This window comes from Protopterus annectens, chromosome 1.part0 (assembly GCF_019279795.1).
Source record: "Protopterus annectens isolate FY-2018-M chromosome 1.part0, PAN1.0, whole genome shotgun sequence".
Lineage (NCBI taxonomy): Eukaryota > Metazoa > Chordata > Ceratodontiformes > Protopteridae > Protopterus > Protopterus annectens.
Window position 1 is genome coordinate 1,913,119,136 of NC_056725.1, and position 22,615 is coordinate 1,913,141,750.

General features: G+C 47.5%; 1 protein-coding gene across 2 annotated transcripts in view; it reads left to right on the forward strand.

Annotated features, from left to right (window-relative positions):
* SENP6 (SUMO specific peptidase 6) overlaps positions 1–22,615 on the forward strand; it is a gene marked incomplete in the record, with an annotated part of 3,063,818 nt that overhangs the window by 538,771 nt on the left and 2,502,432 nt on the right. For both annotated transcript variants that reach the window (XM_044070093.1, XM_044070102.1), the window contains 1 exon segment: positions 10,667–10,809. In XM_044070093.1, coding sequence (XP_043926028.1) covers positions 10,667–10,809 — 143 coding nt within the window.

Below are 22,615 nucleotides of genomic sequence, written 5' to 3' on the forward strand. Positions count from 1 at the left end.
AGATTCTTTTTGGTCCCCAAAAGGACGGGAGATTGGAGACCAATATTAGACCTGAGCAATCTAAACAGATTTGTCAAGAAGGCAAGATTCCGGATGGTCACGCTTCAGTCCATTCTGCCCTTTCTGGGCAAGGACAACTGGATGTGCTCCATAGACCTCCAGGACGCGTACTATCACATAAAGATACACAGGCGCTCCAGGAGGTTTCTCCGCTTCGCTAGGGACCAGTCATTATCAATTCAGAGCCCTGCCCTTTGGCCTCAATTCAGCCCCCAGAGTGTTTACCAAATGCATGGCAGTGGTCACAGCTCATCTGAGATGTCAAGGATTCCAGGTGTTTCCTTATTTGGACGACTGGCTCCTCTTCGCCACCACCAAGCATCAGCTTCTTCAGAGCAGAGACTACACTCTGCAGCTTTGCAAAAGTTTGGGAATTTCAGTGAATTTCGAAAAATCTTCTCTGCTGCCTTGCCAATCTATCACCTTTATAGGCAGAATTAAACACCGTCAAGTTGTTAGCCAGACTAACAGATCAGAGAATTCTGGACATCCAAAAATACGTTCGGTTTTTATTGCAGAGCAGCAAAGCCAAAGCCAGATTGATACTAAAAGTTCTAGGTCTTATGGCTGCGGCCATTGTTCTTCTACCACTGGCTCGCTTCCACATGCGTCTTCTGCAGTGGATGTTATTCACTCAGTGGTCGTTCCACAGTCTTCCGATGAGACACGAAATATTAGTCACACAATCATGCAGGACTCATCTGAACTGGTGGATATCTTCCCCTCTTCTTTATCAGGGCCGACTATTTGTTCCCCCTCCTCCGGTTGCCACAGTCACTACGGATGCCTCTCTGATCGGGTGGGGGGGGCATTATCAGGGCAGGATGGTCCACGGGATGTGGCAACCCATAGAATACCATCTGCACATAAATGTCCTAGAGATGAGAGCGGTGCTTTTAACGTTGCAAGCCCTCAACGACTTTCTTCCCGCGGGGACTATTGCAGTGCAAACGGACAACATGTCCGTGGTCTGGTACATCAACAAGCAAGGCGGGACCAGCTCCTATCCTTTGTGTCGAGAAGCTCTCAGACTTTGGCAATGGGCAATCTCCTCTCATCGGTTTCTGATAGCAACGCACATCCCCGGCAGGTCCAACCTCTTGGCGGACAGGCTGAGCAGAGCCATTCTCATGCCTCACGAGTGGTCTCTCAATCAATCTATAGTGGACCAGATTTTTCTGAAGTGGGGCACACCTTGTTGCGATCTTTTTGCTACACCCCAAAACAACAAGTGCCCCGACTTCTTCACCCTCTTTCCCCTACCAGGCCAACCCCTGAGAGACTCTCTAACCCAGGATTGGCCCCGGGACTTCTGTGCTTTTCCTCCTTTTCCCTGATTCCACAAGTCATTCAGAAAGCCACCGTTTTGAGGGCCAAGTTGATTCTCATTGCCCCTTACTGGCCTCGACAAATTTGGTTTCCGTCTCTGCATCATCACCTGCTGGTGCAGCCTTGGCATCTGGACCCAGTTCCGGATCTTTTGATCCACCAGTCGGGTCAACAGCACCGGGCCATTCATTCTCTCAACCTCACTGCTTGGTTGCTCCACTTCCTTCCCTAGCCAGGCTTCCTATGATCTTTGATCCTGTCAGAGATATCTTAGTAGCTTCTTTGAAGTCGTCCACCAGAACCGTTTATGCTAGCAAGTGGCAACGTTTTTCCCTTTGGGCAAACTCCAGAAATATTGATCCCTTTACTGCTCCTGTGCATTCTGTTTTAGATTTCCTGGCTGAAGTTTTTCAGTCAGGATCTTCTTCATCTACAGTAAAAGTTCAACTGGTGGCTATTTCCAAGTATCATGTTGGCTTGCAAGATCATAACATTATGTCACATAGACTATGCAAAGCATTTCTGAGAGGAGTTTTTCTCCTGAAGCCGCCAATAAAACATCCTCCTCCACAATGGGATCTGAATTTAATGTTAGCATCCTTGATTTTACCACTCTTTGAACCGTCTGCTTCATGTTCCTTGAAGTTATTGACCTGGAAAACTATATTTTTACTGGCTGTCACTTCAGCAAGAAGGGTTTCCGAGATTCAAGCTCTCTGCATCCGTTCCCCTTACTTGGTTTTTAACAAGGACAGGGTATCCTTGAGAACAAATCCGTCCTTTCTCCCCAAAGTTGTTTCTCAAACTAATATTAATCAATCTATCGATCTACCAGTCTTTTTCCTAATTATTCTGACAGAGCTGAACAAAAGCTTCATTTTTGGATGTCCATCGTCAGCTCAGGTACTATTTGCATAGAACTAAACAATTCAGGAAATCAGACCAATTATTTGTCTCCTATGCAGAAAACAGGAAAGGTCTCCCAGTATCAAAGTGACCTTATCCAGATGGTTGTCTTCCACCATTTCTACGTGTATTCTCAGAGGCAAGCAACTACCTTCTAAACCGAAAGCACACTCAACCAGGAGTCTATCCACTTCTGCAGCCTTTCAGGATAGACTACCCATTGATACCATTTGTGCAGCAGCTACTTGGGCCACTCCTCATACCTTTGTCTCTCATTACAAATTAGATTTGGCCTCTAGGGACAGGGCCAGTTTTGGTTCCACAGTTCTCAAGAGTCTGTTCCATTGAGCCACCCGGGATACAGGTGCTAGGGACGCGGTCCCATCCAGCAAGAATGAAGGCGAGATTGACAACTTAACATTTAGAAGTTATGTACCTACCATAATGTTCCATGTTAGTTGTCTTCTCTCGCCTTCTTTCTTGCGTCCCTCCCTCCTTCCCCCTGGCCTGGACAGATCTTGAAGAGTTTCCTCTTCTCAGGTTGTTCCCTCCTGAGTCTTCTTTAGAGGAGTCCTTTGTTAGGAACTTGTTTTTCCTAGTTCTACTAGGTTAGTCCTTAGCAGGGTATTTTAGCTACCAAACGAGATCTGAGGTAGTCCCGCCTTGCATCATGGGATATAGGGTTGCCTCAAGCTGGTAAAAGGAGTTCTCAAGCTAAGCAAGTGCCGAGTCGGAGCCGAGGATCGGCTCCAAACCCATCCAGCAAGAAAGAAGGCAAGAGAAGACAACTGACATGGAACGTTATGGTAGGTACATAACTTCTAATTTTAACGGCTATTTTGTGTTTTTTGTTGTGTGAGTGATTGACTGTTATTGCTGATACTTGTATATCGCTGGTCAGGCGAGGCCCGTTTAAGTTAGAGGGCCTTTGCCCTTCTTAGTGGAGTGTCTGTGTTATTATTTCCCTTTATTCGTCCGGGCAAAGCCCGTTTAAGTTAGAGGGCTTTTGCCCGTTGTTGTCGTGTTCTTTCCTGATTGTCATTTCTCTTGTGAGGTAAATCTCTCTGGAGAGCTCGTGCCCTTTTTTCTCGCGCTCTGACAGTTTGGTGTTCTTAGTCACTTCTGTTCTTGGCGCAAAATTTGGGTTTTCAATAGTGTTATTGCATAGTGTATAGGCATGTCTAAAGAGCAAAAATCAGGGTTCAAAAAGTGCACTAGGTGCAATTATAAAATGTCTTTTACAGACAGTCATTCTATATGTGTATATTGTTTAGGACCTAAACATTTGCAGGAGACATGTAGTGTGTCTCATGCTTTTTCAAGAGCGAAAAAATAAATTGATCTTGAAGGGTCTTAAGCCCTCTTTTGAGGAAGCTTTGGATTCATCTTCTACTGCTTCTAAAAAGAAAAGGTCGTCGGCTCCGACAAGCCCGTCGGAACCGACTGCTAAGAAGCATAAGTTGACCTCTTCTTCTTCGTCTCCACTGACTTCGGAGCCGAGGGTCGAAGGGTCTGCCTCGATGCCTCTTTCCTCGGCTCCATTAGTTTTGGAACCGCAGGTTGGAGTATCGAGAGGCGAATCACCCCCATCGGTCCCGATGGTTTCGGAGCCGGTGGAGGTGTGCAGCTCAGACTCTTCCCCCTCGGCTCCGAAAGCTCCTTCGGCGCCGATCCTTATTCGTGCTGTGCCGGATCCGGCGCAGATAGTGTTGGAGCCTTTTCGGAGCCGGTCCCCTACATTGTCTGAGCCGAGAGGAAAGTCTCGACCCTTGTCTACTTCCTCTAAATCCTCAAAACTGTCGGATTCGGATTTGGATAGGGTTATTCAGAGGCTTTTCCAGTCTCCAGTTTTTGCACAAATGGTCTCGGCTCCGGCCCAGTTGGCTTCGGAGCCGATCCCCCCTCCGAAACACTCGATTCCTCCTCCAACCTCCTCGGAGCTGTTGGAGTCGGTGATGGTGGAGCAAGGCGGAGCCGTACGGTTGGAACCGAGACCCCCTCGAGGTCTATCGGCACCGACCATTGTTCCTACCCTGTCCTCGGGTTCAGGGTTTGGTACTGGGACTTCCTCAGCCGGGGCCGAGGGGAGCATCTTGGGACTGGGTGCCTCGGTACCTAGTCTTCCCCTCGGAGCATCGACTGCCGGAATTCCTAGTGCCGTCGTGGCCTCTCGGCCAGTGATCTCCAAGGAGTCTGGAGGTCCTGCCTTTAAGGCCATGAGGAGCGTGCTGGCCATGTCCTTGCCGGCTCAGCAGGCTTCCACCTCACCGTCCCTAGACCTGGAGACTGGTGCTTCTGCCGTACTGCAGTCCCATGACAGCGGGGCCCCAGGGCCTGAGGATACCCCCGTCGGGGGTTCCCTTCTTCCGAGGGGTCCGTCCGAAACTGCTTCGTATGAGCCTCCACGGAAGAAATTGTGCAAGAGGAAGCACGTAGACTCCCAAGATGAGTCTGTCACATCGGACACTGACCTTGATGACGAGGAAGGGTCCCCGAAATCATCTTCGGATGATGTCTCTTTCTCGGATATCCTTGAGATTCTGAGACAGAGAGGAGATTGGCAGGCCAAAACCCCTTCCGCTGAGGAGTCAGTCTTCCTCAAGGCCTTCGGGGCCCAGCCCTCCGCCTCCTGGGTGTCTCCGCCCTTCGATGAATTGCTTGATTTGGTTTCTCGAAGGGCTTGGGAACACCCTGATTCTGTGGAACCGGTGCCTGCAAGACCGAATAAATTTCTTTCAGCCCCCCCTCAAAAGGAATTTTTAACAAAAGGAGTTCCTGTAGATGCAATGGTGGTGGCATCTGCCACACAGCAGGACGTGGCAGAGGCTTCAGCATCTATCCACCCTCCTAATAAGGATTCCAGGAGCATGGATAGGTACGGGAAGCGTACCCTTTCTTCAGCAGCCTTTACTTTACGGTCGCTGAATTACTTATGTCATTTTACTAGGCTCCAAAGGGACCTCCTTAAAGAGCTAAGTGAGTCCCTCACAGGTAATCTACCTGAGGCGCTAGCCCACACTCTTGGCGCCCAGATGACTACCTTATTTTCCATTGTGAACTCATCCATGAGGCTCATCTCGTGTCAAGGGCGAAGAGTAGCGGAACAGGCGCCCTCAGGAGACACGCCTGGTTACGTTTGTGTTCATTTGTGGAGGCCTTCAAGTCTTCCTTCGCCGACGCCCCCTTTGATGGGTCATCTTTGTTTGGACCCAAGGTGAAGGACACACTGACTCGGTGCGAGCAGGAGGGCAAGACCTTGACTGCTGTTGGGGCCCGTTTTTCCGCTCCCTCTAGGCCTTACCCCAAGGCCCAGAGAGGAGGGAAAATGTGGTTCAGGAAAACTCAGAGGTCTTTCCCTACTCCACCCAGTGATCCCCCCTCTAGAGGCAGGGGGGGGGATTCAGGAAGACGCTGCCCCAGAGGCGGCAGAGGCCCCCGTAACTCTGGAGACCGCGATTCCTTTCGTGGTTCTTCCTACACTCAACGTCCCTGAGTTGGTGCCCGACTGTGCATCTCCGGAGCCAGTCGGGGGTCGTTTTGCGGAACACCCAGTCGGGGGTCGTTTTGCGGAACACCCACAAGCTTGGGAAGCTATTACCAGCGATCAGTGGGTGCTCCGGATTATAACCGGAAGCTATCTCATTCCCTTCATCAAGCCCCCCCTTCCCTTAAGGGAAATCCCGGACGTGCCACCCAGTCAGCGGGATCAGGCAGCAATAGAGGTTTCAAAGCTGCTAGAGAAAGGAGTCATCCAGCCTGTCCCCACCGATCAGATCGGATCAGGAACTTACTCAAGATTATTTTTGGTGCCGAAAAAGACAGGGGACTTCAGGCCCATTTTGGACCTCAGTTCATTGAATCGTTTTGTGAAAAAGTCCAAATTCCGAATGGTCACCCTTCAGTCCATTCTCCCACTATTGGAGAAGGATGTCTGGATGTGCTCCATAGATCTCCAGGACGCTTACTATCACATTCTGATAGGTCAAGAGTCCAGGAGACATTTACGCTTCCGCCTGGGAGACCATCATTTCCAGTTCCGAGCACTGCCCTTTGGTCTCACCACAGCCCCCAGGGTGTTCACCAAGTGTCTGGCAGTGGTGACTGCTCACCTGAGAAGTCTAGGATTCCAAGTGTTTCCATATCTAGATGACTGGCTCCTTACTGCCACCTCCAAGCATCTACTATTACAGGCGCTCATGGCCACGGTCACCTTGGGCCGTTTCCTGGGAATTACTTTCAACTGGCAAAAATCTGTACTACAGCCATCTCGGCGTATTACATTTATAGGCACAGAGTTAGATACAAAAAGGATACGCGCCTTCTTACTGGCAGCAAGAATTCAAGTTTTGCAGAACCAAGTCAGATCCTGCCTCCCCCTATCAAGAGCTCCGGCCCATCTGATTCTACAGGTGTTGGGCTCGATGGCATCAACTATACTCCTAGTCCCCTTAGTCAGACTCCACATGCGGGTGCTGCAATGGCTTCTGTCGGTTTAATGGTCCTATCAGGAACTCCCCTTGAACCACTTAGTTATGATTACGGAGAGTTGCCGTCGAGATCTGCGTTGGTGGCTCCTCCGATCCAATCTCGACCAGGGGCGACCCTTTATTCCTCAGTCTCCCGTTGCCACTGTGACCACGGACGCCTCCCAGGTAGGGTGGGGGGGTCATTACCTGGACAGGTCTGTCCAAGGCACATGGCAACTCCAGGAAGCGCATTTGCACATCAATATCTTGGAGATGAGAGCGGTACTCTTGGTACTACAAGCTCTCCATCACGCTCTCCCGCAAGGTCCGATTGCTATCCTATCCGACAACATGTCGGTGGTTTGGTATATAAACAAGCAAGGTGGGACCAGGTCATACCCACTGTGCAGAGAAGCCATGAGACTTTGGCACTGGGCGGTAGCTACCAACCGCTTCCTAATGGCAACGCACATACCGGGGAAATCCAATGTGATTGCGGACAGACTAAGCAGGACCATCCTGTTACCCCACGAGTGGTCCCTCAACCAAAGAGTGGCTGCGAAAATCTTCACCAAATGGGGTCTCCCTTGCTGCGACTTGTTTGCCAGCCCCCATAATGCGAAGTGCATAGAGTTCTTCACTCTGATCCCCTCTCAGGGACAGATTCCCAGGGACGCTGTAACCCACATTTGGCCCCCCGGTCTCCTTTATGCCTTCCCTCCGGTTCCCCTCCTGCCGAGGGTGATACAGAAGGCAATTTACCTGGAGAGCGAAATGATTTTGATTGCCCCGCACTGGCCTCGTCAGGTTTGGTTCCCCTTCCTTCGGAGGTATGCGGTAGAAGGTCCATGGTTTCTGGACCCAGTGCCGGACCTGTTGACTCATCAGTCAGGACAGTCTCACCCATCTCTCAGGTCCTTGACGTTGGCGGCATGGTTACTCCGCTTCCATCCTTAGTCCGAGACAATTCCTTCTCTCCGGAGGTGATCCACATATTGTCTTCCTCTCACAAACCTTCCACTGTCAAACTGTATTCCAGCAAATGGAAAAGGTTCGCCTTCTGGGCTCAGCAACGAGGTATAGACCCTCTTACCGCCCCAGTTTCGGAGGTCTTGAATTTCCTGGCCTCTCTTTTTCAGTTGGGCTCTTCAGTTTCCACGATTAAGGTTCAACTAGCGGCTATCTCTAATTTTCATGCTTCCTTTGAACCTTCATTAATGTCTCACAAACTTTGCAAGTCTTTCCTTAAAGGAGCATGGCTCCTTAGGCCCCCAATATCTCATCCTGTTCCCCCTTGGGACCTAAATTTGGTTCTTGCTGCCTTAACTGCCCACCCTTTTGAACCAGCTGCTACCTGCGATTTGAAATTTCTGTCCTGGAAAACCGCCTTTTTAGTGGCCATAACTTCGGCCAGGCGGGTTTCAGAGCTTCAAGCTCTTTGTTCTGATCCTCCTTATTTGATATTTCACAAACATGGTGTGTCCCTGAAATTAAATCCCTCCTTTTTACCAAAGGTAGCTTCTTCTTTCTGCATTCAACAGGCTCTAGAGCTCTCTGTATTTTTTCCCCGAGTTTTCCAATAACGCAGAATATATCCTTCATCAGTTGGATGTCCATAGACAACTGCGTTTTTATTTGAATAGAACTGCTCAGACGCGGAAATCAAATCAACTGTTTGTTTCCTTTGCAATAAACAAATTGGGTCAACCAGTAGCTAAAACCTCCATAGCTAAATGGATTAAAGATTGCATCTCTTTCATTTATTCACAGGCTAACAAAGAGCTTCTCTTTCCAGTCAGTGCTCATTCTACCAGGGCAATGGCTACTTCTGTAGCTTTTCACTCCAAATTATCAATAGATGATATTTGTGCTGCGGCTACCTGGACTTCTCCGCACACTTTCATTTCTCATTACAAGCTAGATGTGGTTTCTCGAGGCAGGGCTTCCTTTGGTTCCACAGTTCTCAGGAGTGTTTTCCAATGAGCCACCCGGGATTTAGGTGCTAGGGACGCTGTCCCATCAGTTATGAAGGTAGGCAAGATAGGATCCCATTACATCTTTTAGTTATGTACTTACCATAACTTCGGATGTGTGGGATCCATCTACCACATTCATAATGCACTCCACCCTCCTTCCCCCTTCCACTCGGATTTAGAGGAAATGTAGTTCCATTTGGAGATCTTCTCTTGAAGAACTTTAGTTGGTTGTAGTTAACTACTATTTTTTCTGTGTTTGCATGTAAGTATGAAAGCCAACAAACAAGATCTGGGGAAGCAGGTGTGGTGCATCCTGGGATATAGGGTAGCCCAGCCAATAAGAGACTTTGTTCTAGTGTACTAGTTGGCCGAGTCAGAGCCGATGGATCGGCTCCGAGCCCATCAGTTATGAATGTAGGCGAGATGGATCCCATACATCCGAAGTTATGGTAAGTACATAACTAAAAGATTCGTATCACTTCACTGAAAGACCATTTCACTGAGGCCAAATCACCAAGTTCATTTCACTGAAAGTTCATTTCACCTAAAACTCATTTCATTGACAAGTAATACTCTAAGGCAAGACCAAGGTATGTGGCCTTTTCCCCAATGCAGTGCAATCCTGGTATAGGTATATATGGTTAGGGGGGTGGGGGCACCCCCCCCCCACATTGGTGGGGGGCATATGTCCCCCAGTTTGGTTTTCTGTTGTCTGGTTTTGTTTTGCATTATTTGGTAAAACCCAACTAGGTGGGGGGCTATACCCCCCACACACCCTATTGTGGGGGGCTGTGCCCCACACCCCCCTTACTATATATACTAACACCAGGACCGCACTACAGTGGGGAAAAGGCCATATACCTTTGGCTTGTCTTACAGTACTACTTGTCATTGAAATGAGTTTTAGGTAAAATAAACTTTAGGTGATTTGGTCTCAGTGAAATGGTCTTTCAATGAAGTGATGCGAATCCATTTATATATATATATATATATATATATATATATATATATATATATATATGTGTGTGTGTGTAAACACATACGCATATATATATATATATATATATATATATATATATATATATATATATATATATATACGTATGTGTACAAACCCACACACACACAAACACACGAGATGGGGCAGACAGGCAAAATAAGAACACTTGAAGTACTGTGGTGGGAATAAAAGCTTAAAATCAGGAACATTTTTAAATATCACTGCAATTCGCACAAAATGTAAAGAGAACAGAATTTTGCAAAAAAACATGCATTATTTGAGCAATAACTGAATTAATGACTGGCATTATTGATTGACTGTAATCCTCAGTGATTTAACAGGCGTTCGGGTGCAGCTGTGAGGTATGGTGGTTTTTACAGAGGTAGCAGGTGTCATGCCTTAAAGTCATTGCACCTGGCTAAGGAATGAACAGAAAACTCTGTTTTACTAACATTTTAGCTTTGCAATACCCATATGCTTTCTACAGAGGTAATAACAATCGGGTCGTAAAATCCCTGAAGGGTTTATTTTCTCTAATGGCAGAATGTGGAGGCTAAACTTTGATTGGTTTAAAGTGCGAGTTGCCATTGCAACTGCAGTTTGAGAGGGAAATGGTAGCAGTTTCGAAAGTCCGTGTAGACATCCCTCCTGCAATTCTCACAGCCAAAGTTAGTGTGCCTTTTTGAGCATACCTTGAGAACTGGTAACAAAAGCAAATAATCAAAGCAAAAAACTAAGACTGTACCTTTAAGAATTATCTTATTGCAATATTGGTCTCCTTTGAAGACCTGCTGCTAATGCATTATTTTCACTTGTATGGTTCTAAAACTTTTACAGTAAAGTCATTGCTTTATGTTTGGCTTTGTAAAAGTATGTTTTTAGTTGCTCTTTTTCAAATTACTGACTTCCAACTGAATCTTTAATTTTAGTTGCACACTGGTTATCACCTGGACCCTAGTCGCCTTTCCAGTGAGTCCTTAAAAACTTATGAAAGGCGGAAATATGGAATGTTTAGGAGTCTGAAAGGAAATCCTATTGGTCTCAACATGCTAGGAAGTAGTAAAAAACTCAGGTAACCAATTTTATTTACTCATCTTTTTATAAATGTAGTGAGAGATGCCAAAGATTTGATAGTGATTGCACATTTGAAAGTGAAAATATGTGGCCATTCATTAGGCAGCATACAATACTCTCTGATGTTCTTTGTGTTTCACTGTTGCAGTCATTACATTTGGGTAATCCTGCTGGCAGGTTGCCCTCAGTCGGCCTGAATTCCAAAGTCCTGGGTCCTGCGTCGGCTGCTGTTGCCCCTTCCCTGACATCAGGTCATCAGGGGTATAAAAGAAGCAGCCAACGCCATTTTATTTGTCTTTCTTGCCGTGCGGTGCCAGAAGCAGTTCGCAAGTGCCGGTCGGCCGACTCCTGAGATTTTCATGTTCGAGTTTCAGATCCGAAGTCTTCAGTAAAGCTAAGTACCCCATTGGGGAAACTTTTTTCTTGCTCCAGACCGATGTCAGAAAAAGTAAATAATTGTATTTCTTGTGGAAAGCAAATACCTCATAAGGATTTTCATTCTTACTGTATTCCTTGCCTAGGCCCTGATCACAACGTTTCTAGTTGTAGGTTTTGTGCTAGATTTAACCAACGCACTATTAAGCGTCACTATGATTTTGCTTTAAACTATTTTGGACGCCGGTTTAATTATCCAGAAATGTCTTTGGATGGCCATCCAACTACCGGAGTTCACAAGAAATGCAAAGAAAAGGAGAGAGACAACTGAGGCCCAAAACCGGTGACGAAGCTTCTTCTAAGCCAGTCGCCGGTTCGCCGGTCCTCAGGCGCTTTTGCAGCCCCTGACACCCGCTACTTTAGAGTCGCAGGCCGCTACCGACTCCCACGTGGAGTCGGCCATGCCGCTGGAAACTCAAGGTATTGGAGCCTCGGATATTATCCCTTCAGATGGGTCCGGAGCCGCTGAGCAGGCACCGGCTTCTGAGGGTGTATTCAGATGTAAAGTTCTTTACATCAAACCGACTTCAGCTTCAAAGGCAAAGACTAAAGCACCTTCTAAAGCAAAGAAACAAACTCAAGAGCCACGTGTTCAGGCCTCTATGCCCAAAAAACAGATGCTCAAAATGGCCGAAGACTTGATTACCTTGATCAGGGGATCCCGTCCCCCTCCTGATAAGAGGCCTAGGCAAGAGATTGACTATGAATCTTCAGATCAGGTTTCCATTTCTTCTGATCAGTAATATTCTCTTCCCCCCTATGAGGACTTTGATGCTGAAGAATCTATTCCTTCAGCTTCTCCTCTGGAAGACTATTCTTTTGGGGAAAACTTGCATACCATGAGGGAGCATTTCCACTGGGTGAGCCAAGATTTTTCAGAATCTAAAAAGAGGCTCAGGGTTTCTTTTTACTACCTCAGCACGAGCCACTAGCCATCCCTCCTGTGTTAGACATTGTAGCTGATGTGTTTTCGGAGTCTAGTCTTACGCCCGACTCCTTACCTCCAGCTCCTATTAAGCCTGACCGATATTACAGGGTTCCTGACTCTCATAAATTCCTTTTTAAAAACCCTGCTGCAGACCCAGAAACCATTTCTCAGGGTCCCAAAGGAGTTAAGGCTTCCACTGCAAAAAACCCTACCCCCTCTGACAGAGATTCTAGGGCACTGGATAGATGGGGAAAAAAAGGTTTACACATCTGCTATGTTGGCTATAAGGGCCTTAAACTTTCAGTTTCACATGCTCAAATATCAGCAACATGTCATAGCATTGCTTAAACAGAAAATGTTGTTAAATTCTGAATGTGCAGAAAACAAGGAAATGCAGGATTTATTGCATGCAGCTGAACAAGTTGGAAAGCATACTTTGCAATGTGGTTTTGATTCTTTAGAGGCCTCCTGCAGGGCCGCAGTTACAGGTTCTGTAATTAGGCATGCTTGGTTAAAGGAACAAAATCTGCATGATCATGTTAAAGTTGAATTATTAGATGCACCTTTACAGCATGATACTTTGTTTGGTGTTAAGGCAGAAGAGGTGTTAAAGAAAATGGAGGACAAAGCTAAATCTATGCAAACAGTCAAATATTTTTTACACGTACAGCCACCTAGGTTTAGTAGACACTGGCCAACAAAGAATTGGTCCTTTCCTGTGTCGGGCAGACTTCAAAGGGGCAGATCCAGACGCCCTAGAGGCAGATCCCAGATGCAAGGTTCATACTGGTCAAAGCAATGGGATGCTTCTACCTCCAAAGTTGGAGAAGACAAATCACAACCATTCAGGAAACAGTCCCAATGACTTCCCCCTGCCTGCATCAAACACTTACCTCCTGACAGCACCCTTAGGGGGAAAATTAGCACTTTTTTCTCAAAATTGGCACATTATAACCCAGGAAAAGTGGGTCTTAAATATCGTGTCACAAGGCTACAAGTTCCATTTCCATACCCTGCCAAAGGCAAAATGGCTGGCCAGATCTGCCAAAAAATCAATGGGCAGAGGCACAAAAACAAGTCTCATCCCTCATGGACATGGGGGCCATTCAACAAGTACCAGAGCAAGAGTAGGGACAAGGATTTTACTCAAGACTGTTCTTGGTACCCAGAAAGGACAAGGCCTGGAGGCCATTACTGGACCTATCTATTTTGAACACATTCCTGGATATACCAAAATTCAAGATGTTGACTTTGCAGCAGCTTCTGCCCATGCTGGGCAAGAACACTTGGCTTGTGACTTTAGACCTAAACGAGACATATCTGCATGTCCCAATCAGACAAATATGCAGAAGGTACCTCAGATTCAAGGCTGGCTCAATGCATTACCAATTCTCTGCACTGCCCTTTGGCATATCTACTGCGCCCAGGGTCTTTACAAAGTGCCTGGCACCAGTAATTGCATTCTGCAAACAAAGAAGAATACAAATATATCTTTTGGATGGCTGTCTAATTCAAGCAGAGAACAAGGACATTCTTCTACAGAATCTGGCGTTTGTGAAAAGACTTCTAACATGCCTAGGGTACACAGTCAACAAAAAGAAATCAAAGCTAATACCTTCTCAAGAGATAATATTCCTGGGTGCAAGCTTAAATACAACTGCCCAGATGGCTTATGTCACACCAGACAAACCAAGGCAACTGACTACCTATTTCAAAATGTTGGCAACAAACGCCCAGTTATCTGCAAGAAAAATTTTGCAGGCTTTGGGCTTCATGGCATCCTACTAATTCCATATGCAAGACTGCATACGAGGAAACTTCAATGCTACCTAAAAAGTGTTTGGACTCAACATTGCCACAGCCTGGAAACTATGATTACTCTCATTCCCTGCCTGCAACAGGAGTTTCGCTGGTGGGCAAAGGCTTGTCACCAGAACAAGGGGCAGCCATTCACATTACCCCCAGCCAGGCAGACACTTACAACGGATGTATCAGACTATGCCTGGGGGGCCCACATGGCAGGAAGATGCATTCAGGGCACATGGTCCTCAAACCAAATGCATCTACATATCAATCAAAAAGAGATGCTAGTAGTTCAAAATATCCTGACAGCCTTCAAGGACCTACTTCATCCAGGACAACTACTGATAAAGACAGACAACACCACGGTCATGTGGTATATAAACAAGCAGGGGGGCACACATTCGTACCCCCTTTGCAGACTAGCCATGACTTTGTGGGACACAGCATTGACTTACCAAGTACATCTGCAGGCATAATTCCTGCCAGGAAGGAAAAATACTCTGGCAGATGAACTAAGCAGAAACCTCATGGATCCCCACGAGTGGCACCTGGATCCAGAAGTCTTCAGGATGATCACAAGGAAATGGGGATGCCCGGACATAGATCTATTTGCCTCCCCTTACAGCTACCAACTAAAAAGATTCTGCACAAGGATTTATCACAGATAAGCATGGAAAGTGGACGCCCTATCTTTTAGCTGGAAAAACCTATCAGTATATGCATTTCCCCCTCTGCCTCTCCTCCCCAAGGTACTCCTAAAGGTCAGATAGGAGAAGCCAAAGATGATACTGATTGCCCCAGACTGGCCCCTCCAGTACTGGTATCCAGTACTAAGGAGCTTGTCTCAATGCCCAGCTTGGACCTTACCTCAAATACCTCATCTACTGTCCCAGCAAAACAGTCAGATCCTGCACAACCAACTCAGGACTTTAAACCTGGCAGCGTGGCGAATGATGTAGTCATACAAAACACAGCTCTCAGTAAAGCTGTGATGGATGTCATTTTGGAAGCCAGAAGGCCTAGTACTAGAAAATCTTATGCTGGAAAATGGAAGAGATTCTGTTCTTGGAACCAGGCAGAAGGAACTGATGCAGCTGTGCCAAATATTCCTCAGATTTTGCAATACTTAACTGAGATGCTGGACAAAGGCCTGTCTTTTTCATCTATTAAAATCCATGCCTCTGCCATTTCGGCTCATTACAATGTAGAGCCACCAATCTTTTCTCATCCTTTACTAAAGCAGTACCTCAGAGGAGCCAAACATTTAAGGCATCCAAGGCGATCACCAATGCCTGCATGGGACCTCAAATATGTCTTGGAAAAACTTACCCTGCCTCCTTTTGAGCCAGCTGCTACTGCTGATATAAAGTTTTTTATCTTGGAAAACAGCTCTGCTCCTAGCAATAACTTCTGCAAGATGAGTTTCAGAGCTGCAGGCACTCATGGCTGTGGAGCCTTTTATTATTTTTTATCCAGACAGGGTCTCTCTGGGGACAAACCCAACATTTATGGCTAAGGTGGTGTCCAGTGTGGCACTCAACCAAACTATTCACCTGCCAACTTTTTATCCAAATCCACAGAACAAGTGGGAGAGAATTCTGCATTCTTTGGACGTACACAGACCGCTTAGATTCTACTTGGACAGAACCAAAGTTTTCAGAAAGACAAAGCAATTACTAGTGACATATGCTGCAGGATCACAGGGAAAGGCCACCTCAAAGCAGACTATTTCAAAGTGGATAGGCCACTGCATTCGTTTCTGCTATCTACACCATGGCAAGCCAGTACCTAAGGGCATTAGGCCACACTCAACCAGAGCTGCAGCCACTTCAGCAGCCTTTCTCAGGGGAGTACCTACCAAGGACATTTTAGAATCTGCTACTTGGAGTTCAGTGCACACCTTTACAAAGTACTATCATCTGCCATTCTACTCTAAATCCAGGGCAGGCTTTGCCACTGCAGTTCTGCAGGGCCTCATAGCCGCTCCTAGTGCTGTTTAGCTCCAACTTCCAACCTTAGCTTTGGGACTCTACCCAAATGTAATGCCTGCAACAGTGAAACACGAACAACATAGTACAGTTGTGTACACTTGCCATTAATGTAGATGTTCGAGTGTATTCACTGTTGCAGTCCAGATTACCCACCCACCACCCCCCTTTTCTTCTGATGGAACCTATCTTTCCTTCTCTGATTTATGCAACCTATGTGGTGTATTTGCTTGTAGATGAAGGTAAATTTTATATTGGTGCATGTAATTATACATATATAAATTTTGGCAACCCTTTTAGGGGGCATCCTGACATCTGGGGCAAGAAAAACTAAAGAAAATTGCGTCTGCTGCTGCTTTTATACCCCTGAGAACCTGATGTCAGGGAAGGGGCGACAGCAGCCGACGCAGGACCCAGGACTTTGGAATTCTGGCCGACTGAGGGCAGCCTGCCAGCAGGATTACCCAAATGTAATGACTGCAACAGTGAATACACTCGAACATCTACAATAATGGTAAGTGTACACAACTGTACTTTGTGTATTTAAGGAGTGTACTCCTCAATTTTCATGTTTTATATGTGTTTCTGTGGTAGTTTTCTGGTTCACTGCATACTTCAGAGTACTTGAAATCCAAACACTGTTTTAATCATTGGGTAGCACAGAGGATGTTATGTAGTCCAATCTCGCTTACATTCTTACCCGTGGGTTTGGAGCCGAATATCTGCTCCAACTCAGCCAAACTTTTCTAGTTCGAAGTCTTTCTATTGGCTGGGCTAAGATGGTATCCCATGCTGCATTGCTCCATATCCCCAGATCTCGTTTGCCGCTCGTGTAGCTCGGACATGGTCTCGCTATTGGCTGTGGCTAAGTACCTTTTTTCTTCTTCTTGAGAGAATTTATGACAAACAAAAAAGCTGTTTTAATAGCTATTTCTACTTTGGTGTTTTGTGCTAATTTGTAGTGTGATTGTTTTTGTGGTATCCCACTAGCTGTCCCAATGGGCTAGGCCCTTTTCAGTTGGAGGACCTCGTCTGTCCCCTTGCTTGTCCCTGTGTGTGTCTCTGTCTAAAACTGTTTAAATTAGAGGTTTTAGTGTCTGTTTCCCTTGTTGTGTGTGCTAGTGCTGGTCCAAAACCGTTTAATTTAGAGGTTTTAGCCCTAGTCGCCTTAGTGCGTGTCCGATCTGAGGATTGTTTGTGCAAGTTGGTTAGTGGTAATTCTGTTCCCGCTCTTAGTGTGGTGTGTTTTGTGACTGTGGTTTTCTCCAGTCGGTTCAGTACCGTGATCCTTTGTATTGGTAATTATGAATGTTAAGTTGTCAATCTCGCCTCCATTCTTGCTGGATGGGTTCGGAGCCGATCCTCGGCTCCGACTTAGCCTTTACTAAAGCTCGAGAGCTATTTTTACTGGCTCGAGGCTACCCTATATCCCACAATGCTAGGCGCCAACTACCCAGATCTCGTTTGCTGCTTCAGCTATGAGGTTGCGTTTTTTTGCCTGCTCCAGGTTGTATTGATCTTTTTAAATTTCTAGTTAGTTTTTTGGTCCTTACCTTTAGCGATAATTATAACTAGTACTACTTTATAGTTCCCCTTTTAGAATCCCCTCTTAGGTAGTCTCTTTCTGGGTCCCCCCCCCCCTGTTATTCCCGGGTCTCCTGTTATTTTGAATAGTTAGGCCTTTGGCTAATGTTGTTTTATTATATATACTTGTGTGGAGTTTTTTGTGTGTGTGCCTAGATTTAAAGTTGTTGTATTTTTAGTCTGTTACAAGTTTTTTGGTGTGGGTTGTGTTGTGCTTGTGACTAGACTATTAAAATTATTTTCTATCCGCCGTGTCATCCTTGTTTCGGGATGTCTAAAGACATCAAGGTCTCGGGCTTCAAGAAGTGTGACTCCTGCTGTCAGAAGATGTCTCTGACAGACGGTCACACTTCCTGTGTGTATTGCCTAGGCCCTCTGCACCTGCAGGACTCTTGTTCTGTCTGCCATGCCTTCAGTCCAAGAGTCCTGCAGGAACGCAGAAATAAACTTATTTTGAGAGGCTTGTTAAAGCTTGAAGGTTCCCCGGCCAAGCCTTCGACGGGGAAACCTTCTAAGCCCGCCAAACTGTCGGCTGCATGTTCGGAGCAGTCGCCGAGCGGTGCTGCCACTACTACTGCATCAGTTCCGGCCGGAACCGATGATTCGAGGCCTCATTCGGCTGTGACCCCACTGTTGGAGCCATCTTCTAGCCGAAAGCACTCCAGGACTCCTTCCTTAGAGTCTGTCCACTCGGCTCCGAGGTCTCCCTTGTTATCGGAGTGGAGCCATAGGTCCCATTCCTCTCAGTCTTCCAGGCTGTCTGATCATGACCTCGAGAGGGTGGTTAGCAAACTCCTTAAGTCACAGGCGCTGGCCCAAATGTTGCATAACCCTTCTCATCAGCCAGTGGCTATCTCTACTTCCTCTTTGATTCCTCCTCCGACTCTTCCTCTGAGCTCGGAGCCGGAGATCGTAGGGGTTGGGAACGTCGGAGCCGATACCACACCTTTCGGCTCCCTCGTCGGCTCTGATCTCTTCCTTGGTTCCATCCTTGGAGGGATCCGGGTGCCGGGACTCCCTCGTCGGCTCCGAGGGGGCGAGTGGCATCGGACCCTTGTCTGACCCCGTTCTCCCTCTCGGAGCCTTGGCGCAGGTGAGTTCGGCCCCGACTTCGGCCTCGGAGCCGTCCCTCTCGGTGCCGGGAGGGGTCCTTGCCTCTTCGGAGTGGGGACCCTCTTCCCTGCCTGATAGGGGCGCCTTTAAGGTCATGAGTGTGCTGGTCCCTGTGCCTGCTCCACGGTCGGCTCCTTCGGCTCCTCCCTCTATGGTGCCTTCTTTGGTCTCTACCCACCCTCCCAATCCCGAGCGTGGAGAACCGACGCTACAGGTAGCCCCATTGGGTGTATCCTCCTCTTCCGCGGCCTCCCCTGATCCTTTGGGGAGCCTCCTCGGAAGAGAAAATGCAAGAGGAAGCATGTGGACTCCCCCGAGTTAGTCACGCCTGACACCAACTTGGATGAGTCGGAAGGGTCCCCAAGGTCCCCCTCTGAGGATGTCTCCTTTTCTGACATCCTGGAGATCCTTAAGCAGAGGGGGAACTGGTCTGCCCTCAATCCTTCTGAGGACAAGTCGGTTTACCTAGATGCGTTTGGTTCTCGCCTTTCCACCTACTGGGTGTCTCCGCCTTTCGACCCTTTCATGGATGTGGTGGCTCGAAAGGCATAGACGGCCCCTGACACTATGGAACCAACCCCCCGGAGGCCGACAATTTATTACAGCCCCTTCCGATAAGCAGTTTCTAACCAAGGGCATCCCCGTTGATGCCATGGTGGTGGCGGTGGCCACTAAGAGGGAATTGGCTGACCCTTCAGTACCTGTCCACCCTCCTAATAAAGAATCTAGGACTATGGACAGGTATGGTAAGCGGATGTTTTCTTCAGCGACCTTTTCCATGCGGTCGCTGAATTATTTGTGTCATTTCACCCGCCTTCAAAGAGACCTGCTCAAAGAACTGGGTGACACCTTACAGGATCCATCAGCTGCGGGGTCTCAGGACAAAATAATCTCCCAGCTGGCAACCCTGAACTCTATCGTTAACTCCTCCATGCGGCTTATTTCCTATGCGGCCGATGGGGTGAGTAGGGCCGCAGGCACAGGCGTTGCCTTACGAAGACACCCCTGGATGCAGCTTTGTAACTTCTCTGACCCCTTCAAGGCGTCCTTCACTAATACCCCCTTTGATGGTTCGGCTTTGTTTGGACCTCAAGTGAAGGATACTTTGACCAGGTGCGAACAAGAAGGCAAGACTCTCTCTGCCGTGGGAGTCTGTTTTTCCACCCCTTCTAGGCCATACCCTAAAGGTCAGAAGAGTGGGAAAATGTGGTTCCGTAAACCACAGGGAATCGCGCCTGACACACGAGGTGAGTTTTCCCTCCAGAGGCAGGGGAGGGAACAATAACAGACGCCGCCCGAGAGGCAGAGGGGGTCTGCAAAATCAGGGTACCAGGGAATCTTTCTCTGAGAAACCCTTTCAAGCATCCCTGAGGAGCTACCCGACTGTCCGCCTTCGGAGGCAGTCGGGGGAAAGTTGTCACTGTACCCAGAAGCCTGGCATTCCCTAACACAAGACAAATGGGGTACGGTCTGTCATATGAAAGGGTTACAAAATTCCCTTTGTCCACACCCCTGTACAGCCAAAATGGCCCATTCCAGACTTTCCACCCCGTCTAAGGCAACAAGCAGTATTAGAAATTTCAAAACTGCTAAGAAAAAGAGCCATCCAGCCAGTCCCAGCAGACCAGTTAGGATCCGGAATCTACTCCAAGTTCTTTTTAGTACCAAAAAAGACAGGGGACTGGAGACCTATTCTGGATCTCAGCAGGCTGAACAAGTCTGTTTAAAAAACCAAATTCCGGATGGTCACGCTACAGTCCATTCTACCCTTTTTGGGTCAGGACAATTGGATGTGCTCAATAGATCGTCAGGACGCGTACTATCACATCAAGATGCACAGGCGCTCCAGGAGGTTTCTCTGTTTCCGGCTGGGAGCCGGTCACTACCAGTTCAGAGCCCTACCCTTTGGTCTCACCACAGCCCCCCGGGTGTTCACCAAATGCATGGCAGTGGTTACGGCTCACCTGAGACGGCGAGGATTCCAGGTGTTTCCATATTTAGACGACTGGCTCCTTACCGCCACCACCAGGCATCAGCTACTCCAATCCAGAGATTATACCATTCAAACTTGCAGCGAATTAGGTATCTCCATAAATTTAGAAAAGTCTGCCTTGTCAGTCTATTACTTTCATAGACGCCACACTAAACACAGTCGAGCAGTCGGCAAAACTACCCACACAGAGTATCAGACATTCGCGGACATGTTCAGGTCCTCCTTCAGTGCCACAAAATCCAGGCAAGATTTGTGCTGAAAACCCTAGGTCTCATGGCAGCAACTATCACGTTACTCCCACTAGCTCGCTTCCATATGCGGATCCATCAGTGGATGCTGTTTTCCCAATGGTCCTTTCAACATCTTCGGATGTCACACAACATTTTAATCACCCAATCATGCAAAAGACACCTGTCTTGGTGAATGGTCTCCCCTCAGGTGCTTCAGGGCAGACCCTTTGTTCTTCCTCCTCCGGTTGCTATGGTGACAACGGATGCCTCCCTGATTAGGTGGGGGGGGCATTTTCAGGGCATGACCGTCCAGGGCACATGGCAACCATTAGAATGCCACCTGCATATAAATGTGTTGGAGATGAGAGCAGTACTTTTAGCGTTGCAAGCCCTTCAAGACTCTCTACCCACCGGGACTATTGCAATTTAGACAGACAATATGTCTGTAGTGTGGTACACCAACAAGCAGAGCGGAACCAAGTCCTATCCCTTATGTCGAGAAGCACTCAGACTTTGGCAGTGGGCGATCTCCTCTCAACAGTTTCTGATAGCAACGCATATCCCCGGGAAGTCCAATGTCATAGCTGACAAGCTGAGCAGAGCCATTCTCATGCCCCATGAGTGGTCTCTCAATCAGACAGTAGTGGAAAAAATCTTCCGAAGGTGGGGTCGACCTTGCTGCGACCTTTTCGCAACCCCTCAAAACAGCAAGTGCCATGACTTCTTCACTCTCTTCCCTCTTCCTGGCCACCCTCCCAGAGACGCTCTAGTCAACGATTGGCCCCGGGGTCTTCTGTACGCATTCCCCCCTTTCCCTTAATCACCCAATTGATTCAGAAAGCAACCGCATTGAGATCCAGAATGATCCTCATTGCCCCTTACTGGCCTCGACAAATCTGGTTTCCGTTCCTGCATCGTCCCCTATTGGAGCAGTCCTGGCATCTGGACCCAGTGCCAGATCTTTTGACCCATCAGTCGGGCGAGCTGCACCAGTCCCTTCAGTCTCTCAATCTCACAGCTTGATTGCTCCACTTCCAACCCTAGCCAGGCTTCCCTTTATTTCTCATTCAGTGCGTGACATCATCCTTGCTTCCCATAAATCCACTACCAGGAAGACTTATGCTAGCAAATGGAAACGTTTTTCCTTCTGAGCAGAGGCTAGAAATGTAGACCCTTTCACAGCCCCTGTCCAAACAGTTCTTGACTTTTTGGCAGAACTTTTTCAGATGGGTTCTTCCTCGGCCACCATCAGAGTACAATTGGCGGCTATTACGAATTTCCATGTTGGTTTGTCAGAGACCAGCATCATGTCACACAAGCTTTGTAAAGCTTTTCTCAAGGATACCTTTTTACGCAGGCCCCTGGTTAAAGATCCCCCCCCCCCACCATGGGATTTGAACTTGGTATTAACTTCCTTGATTCTCCCTCCTTTTGAGCCTGCGGCTTCCTGTTCTTTGAAGTTACTCTCATGGAAAACCCTCCTCTTAGTGGCTATCACTTCAACGAGAAGGGTCTCAGAACTTCAAGCCCTATGTATCCACCCTCCTTATCTTGTTTTTCACAAGGACAGAGTGTCCCTCAGAACTAATCCTTCTTTTTTACCCAAAATATCTTCTGAGGCCAATTTAAATCAGACCATCGATCTTCCAGTTTTCTTCCCAAATTATACCAACAGAGTGGAACAGAAGCTGCATTTTTTAGATGTTCACCGTCAGCTTCGTTTTTATCTG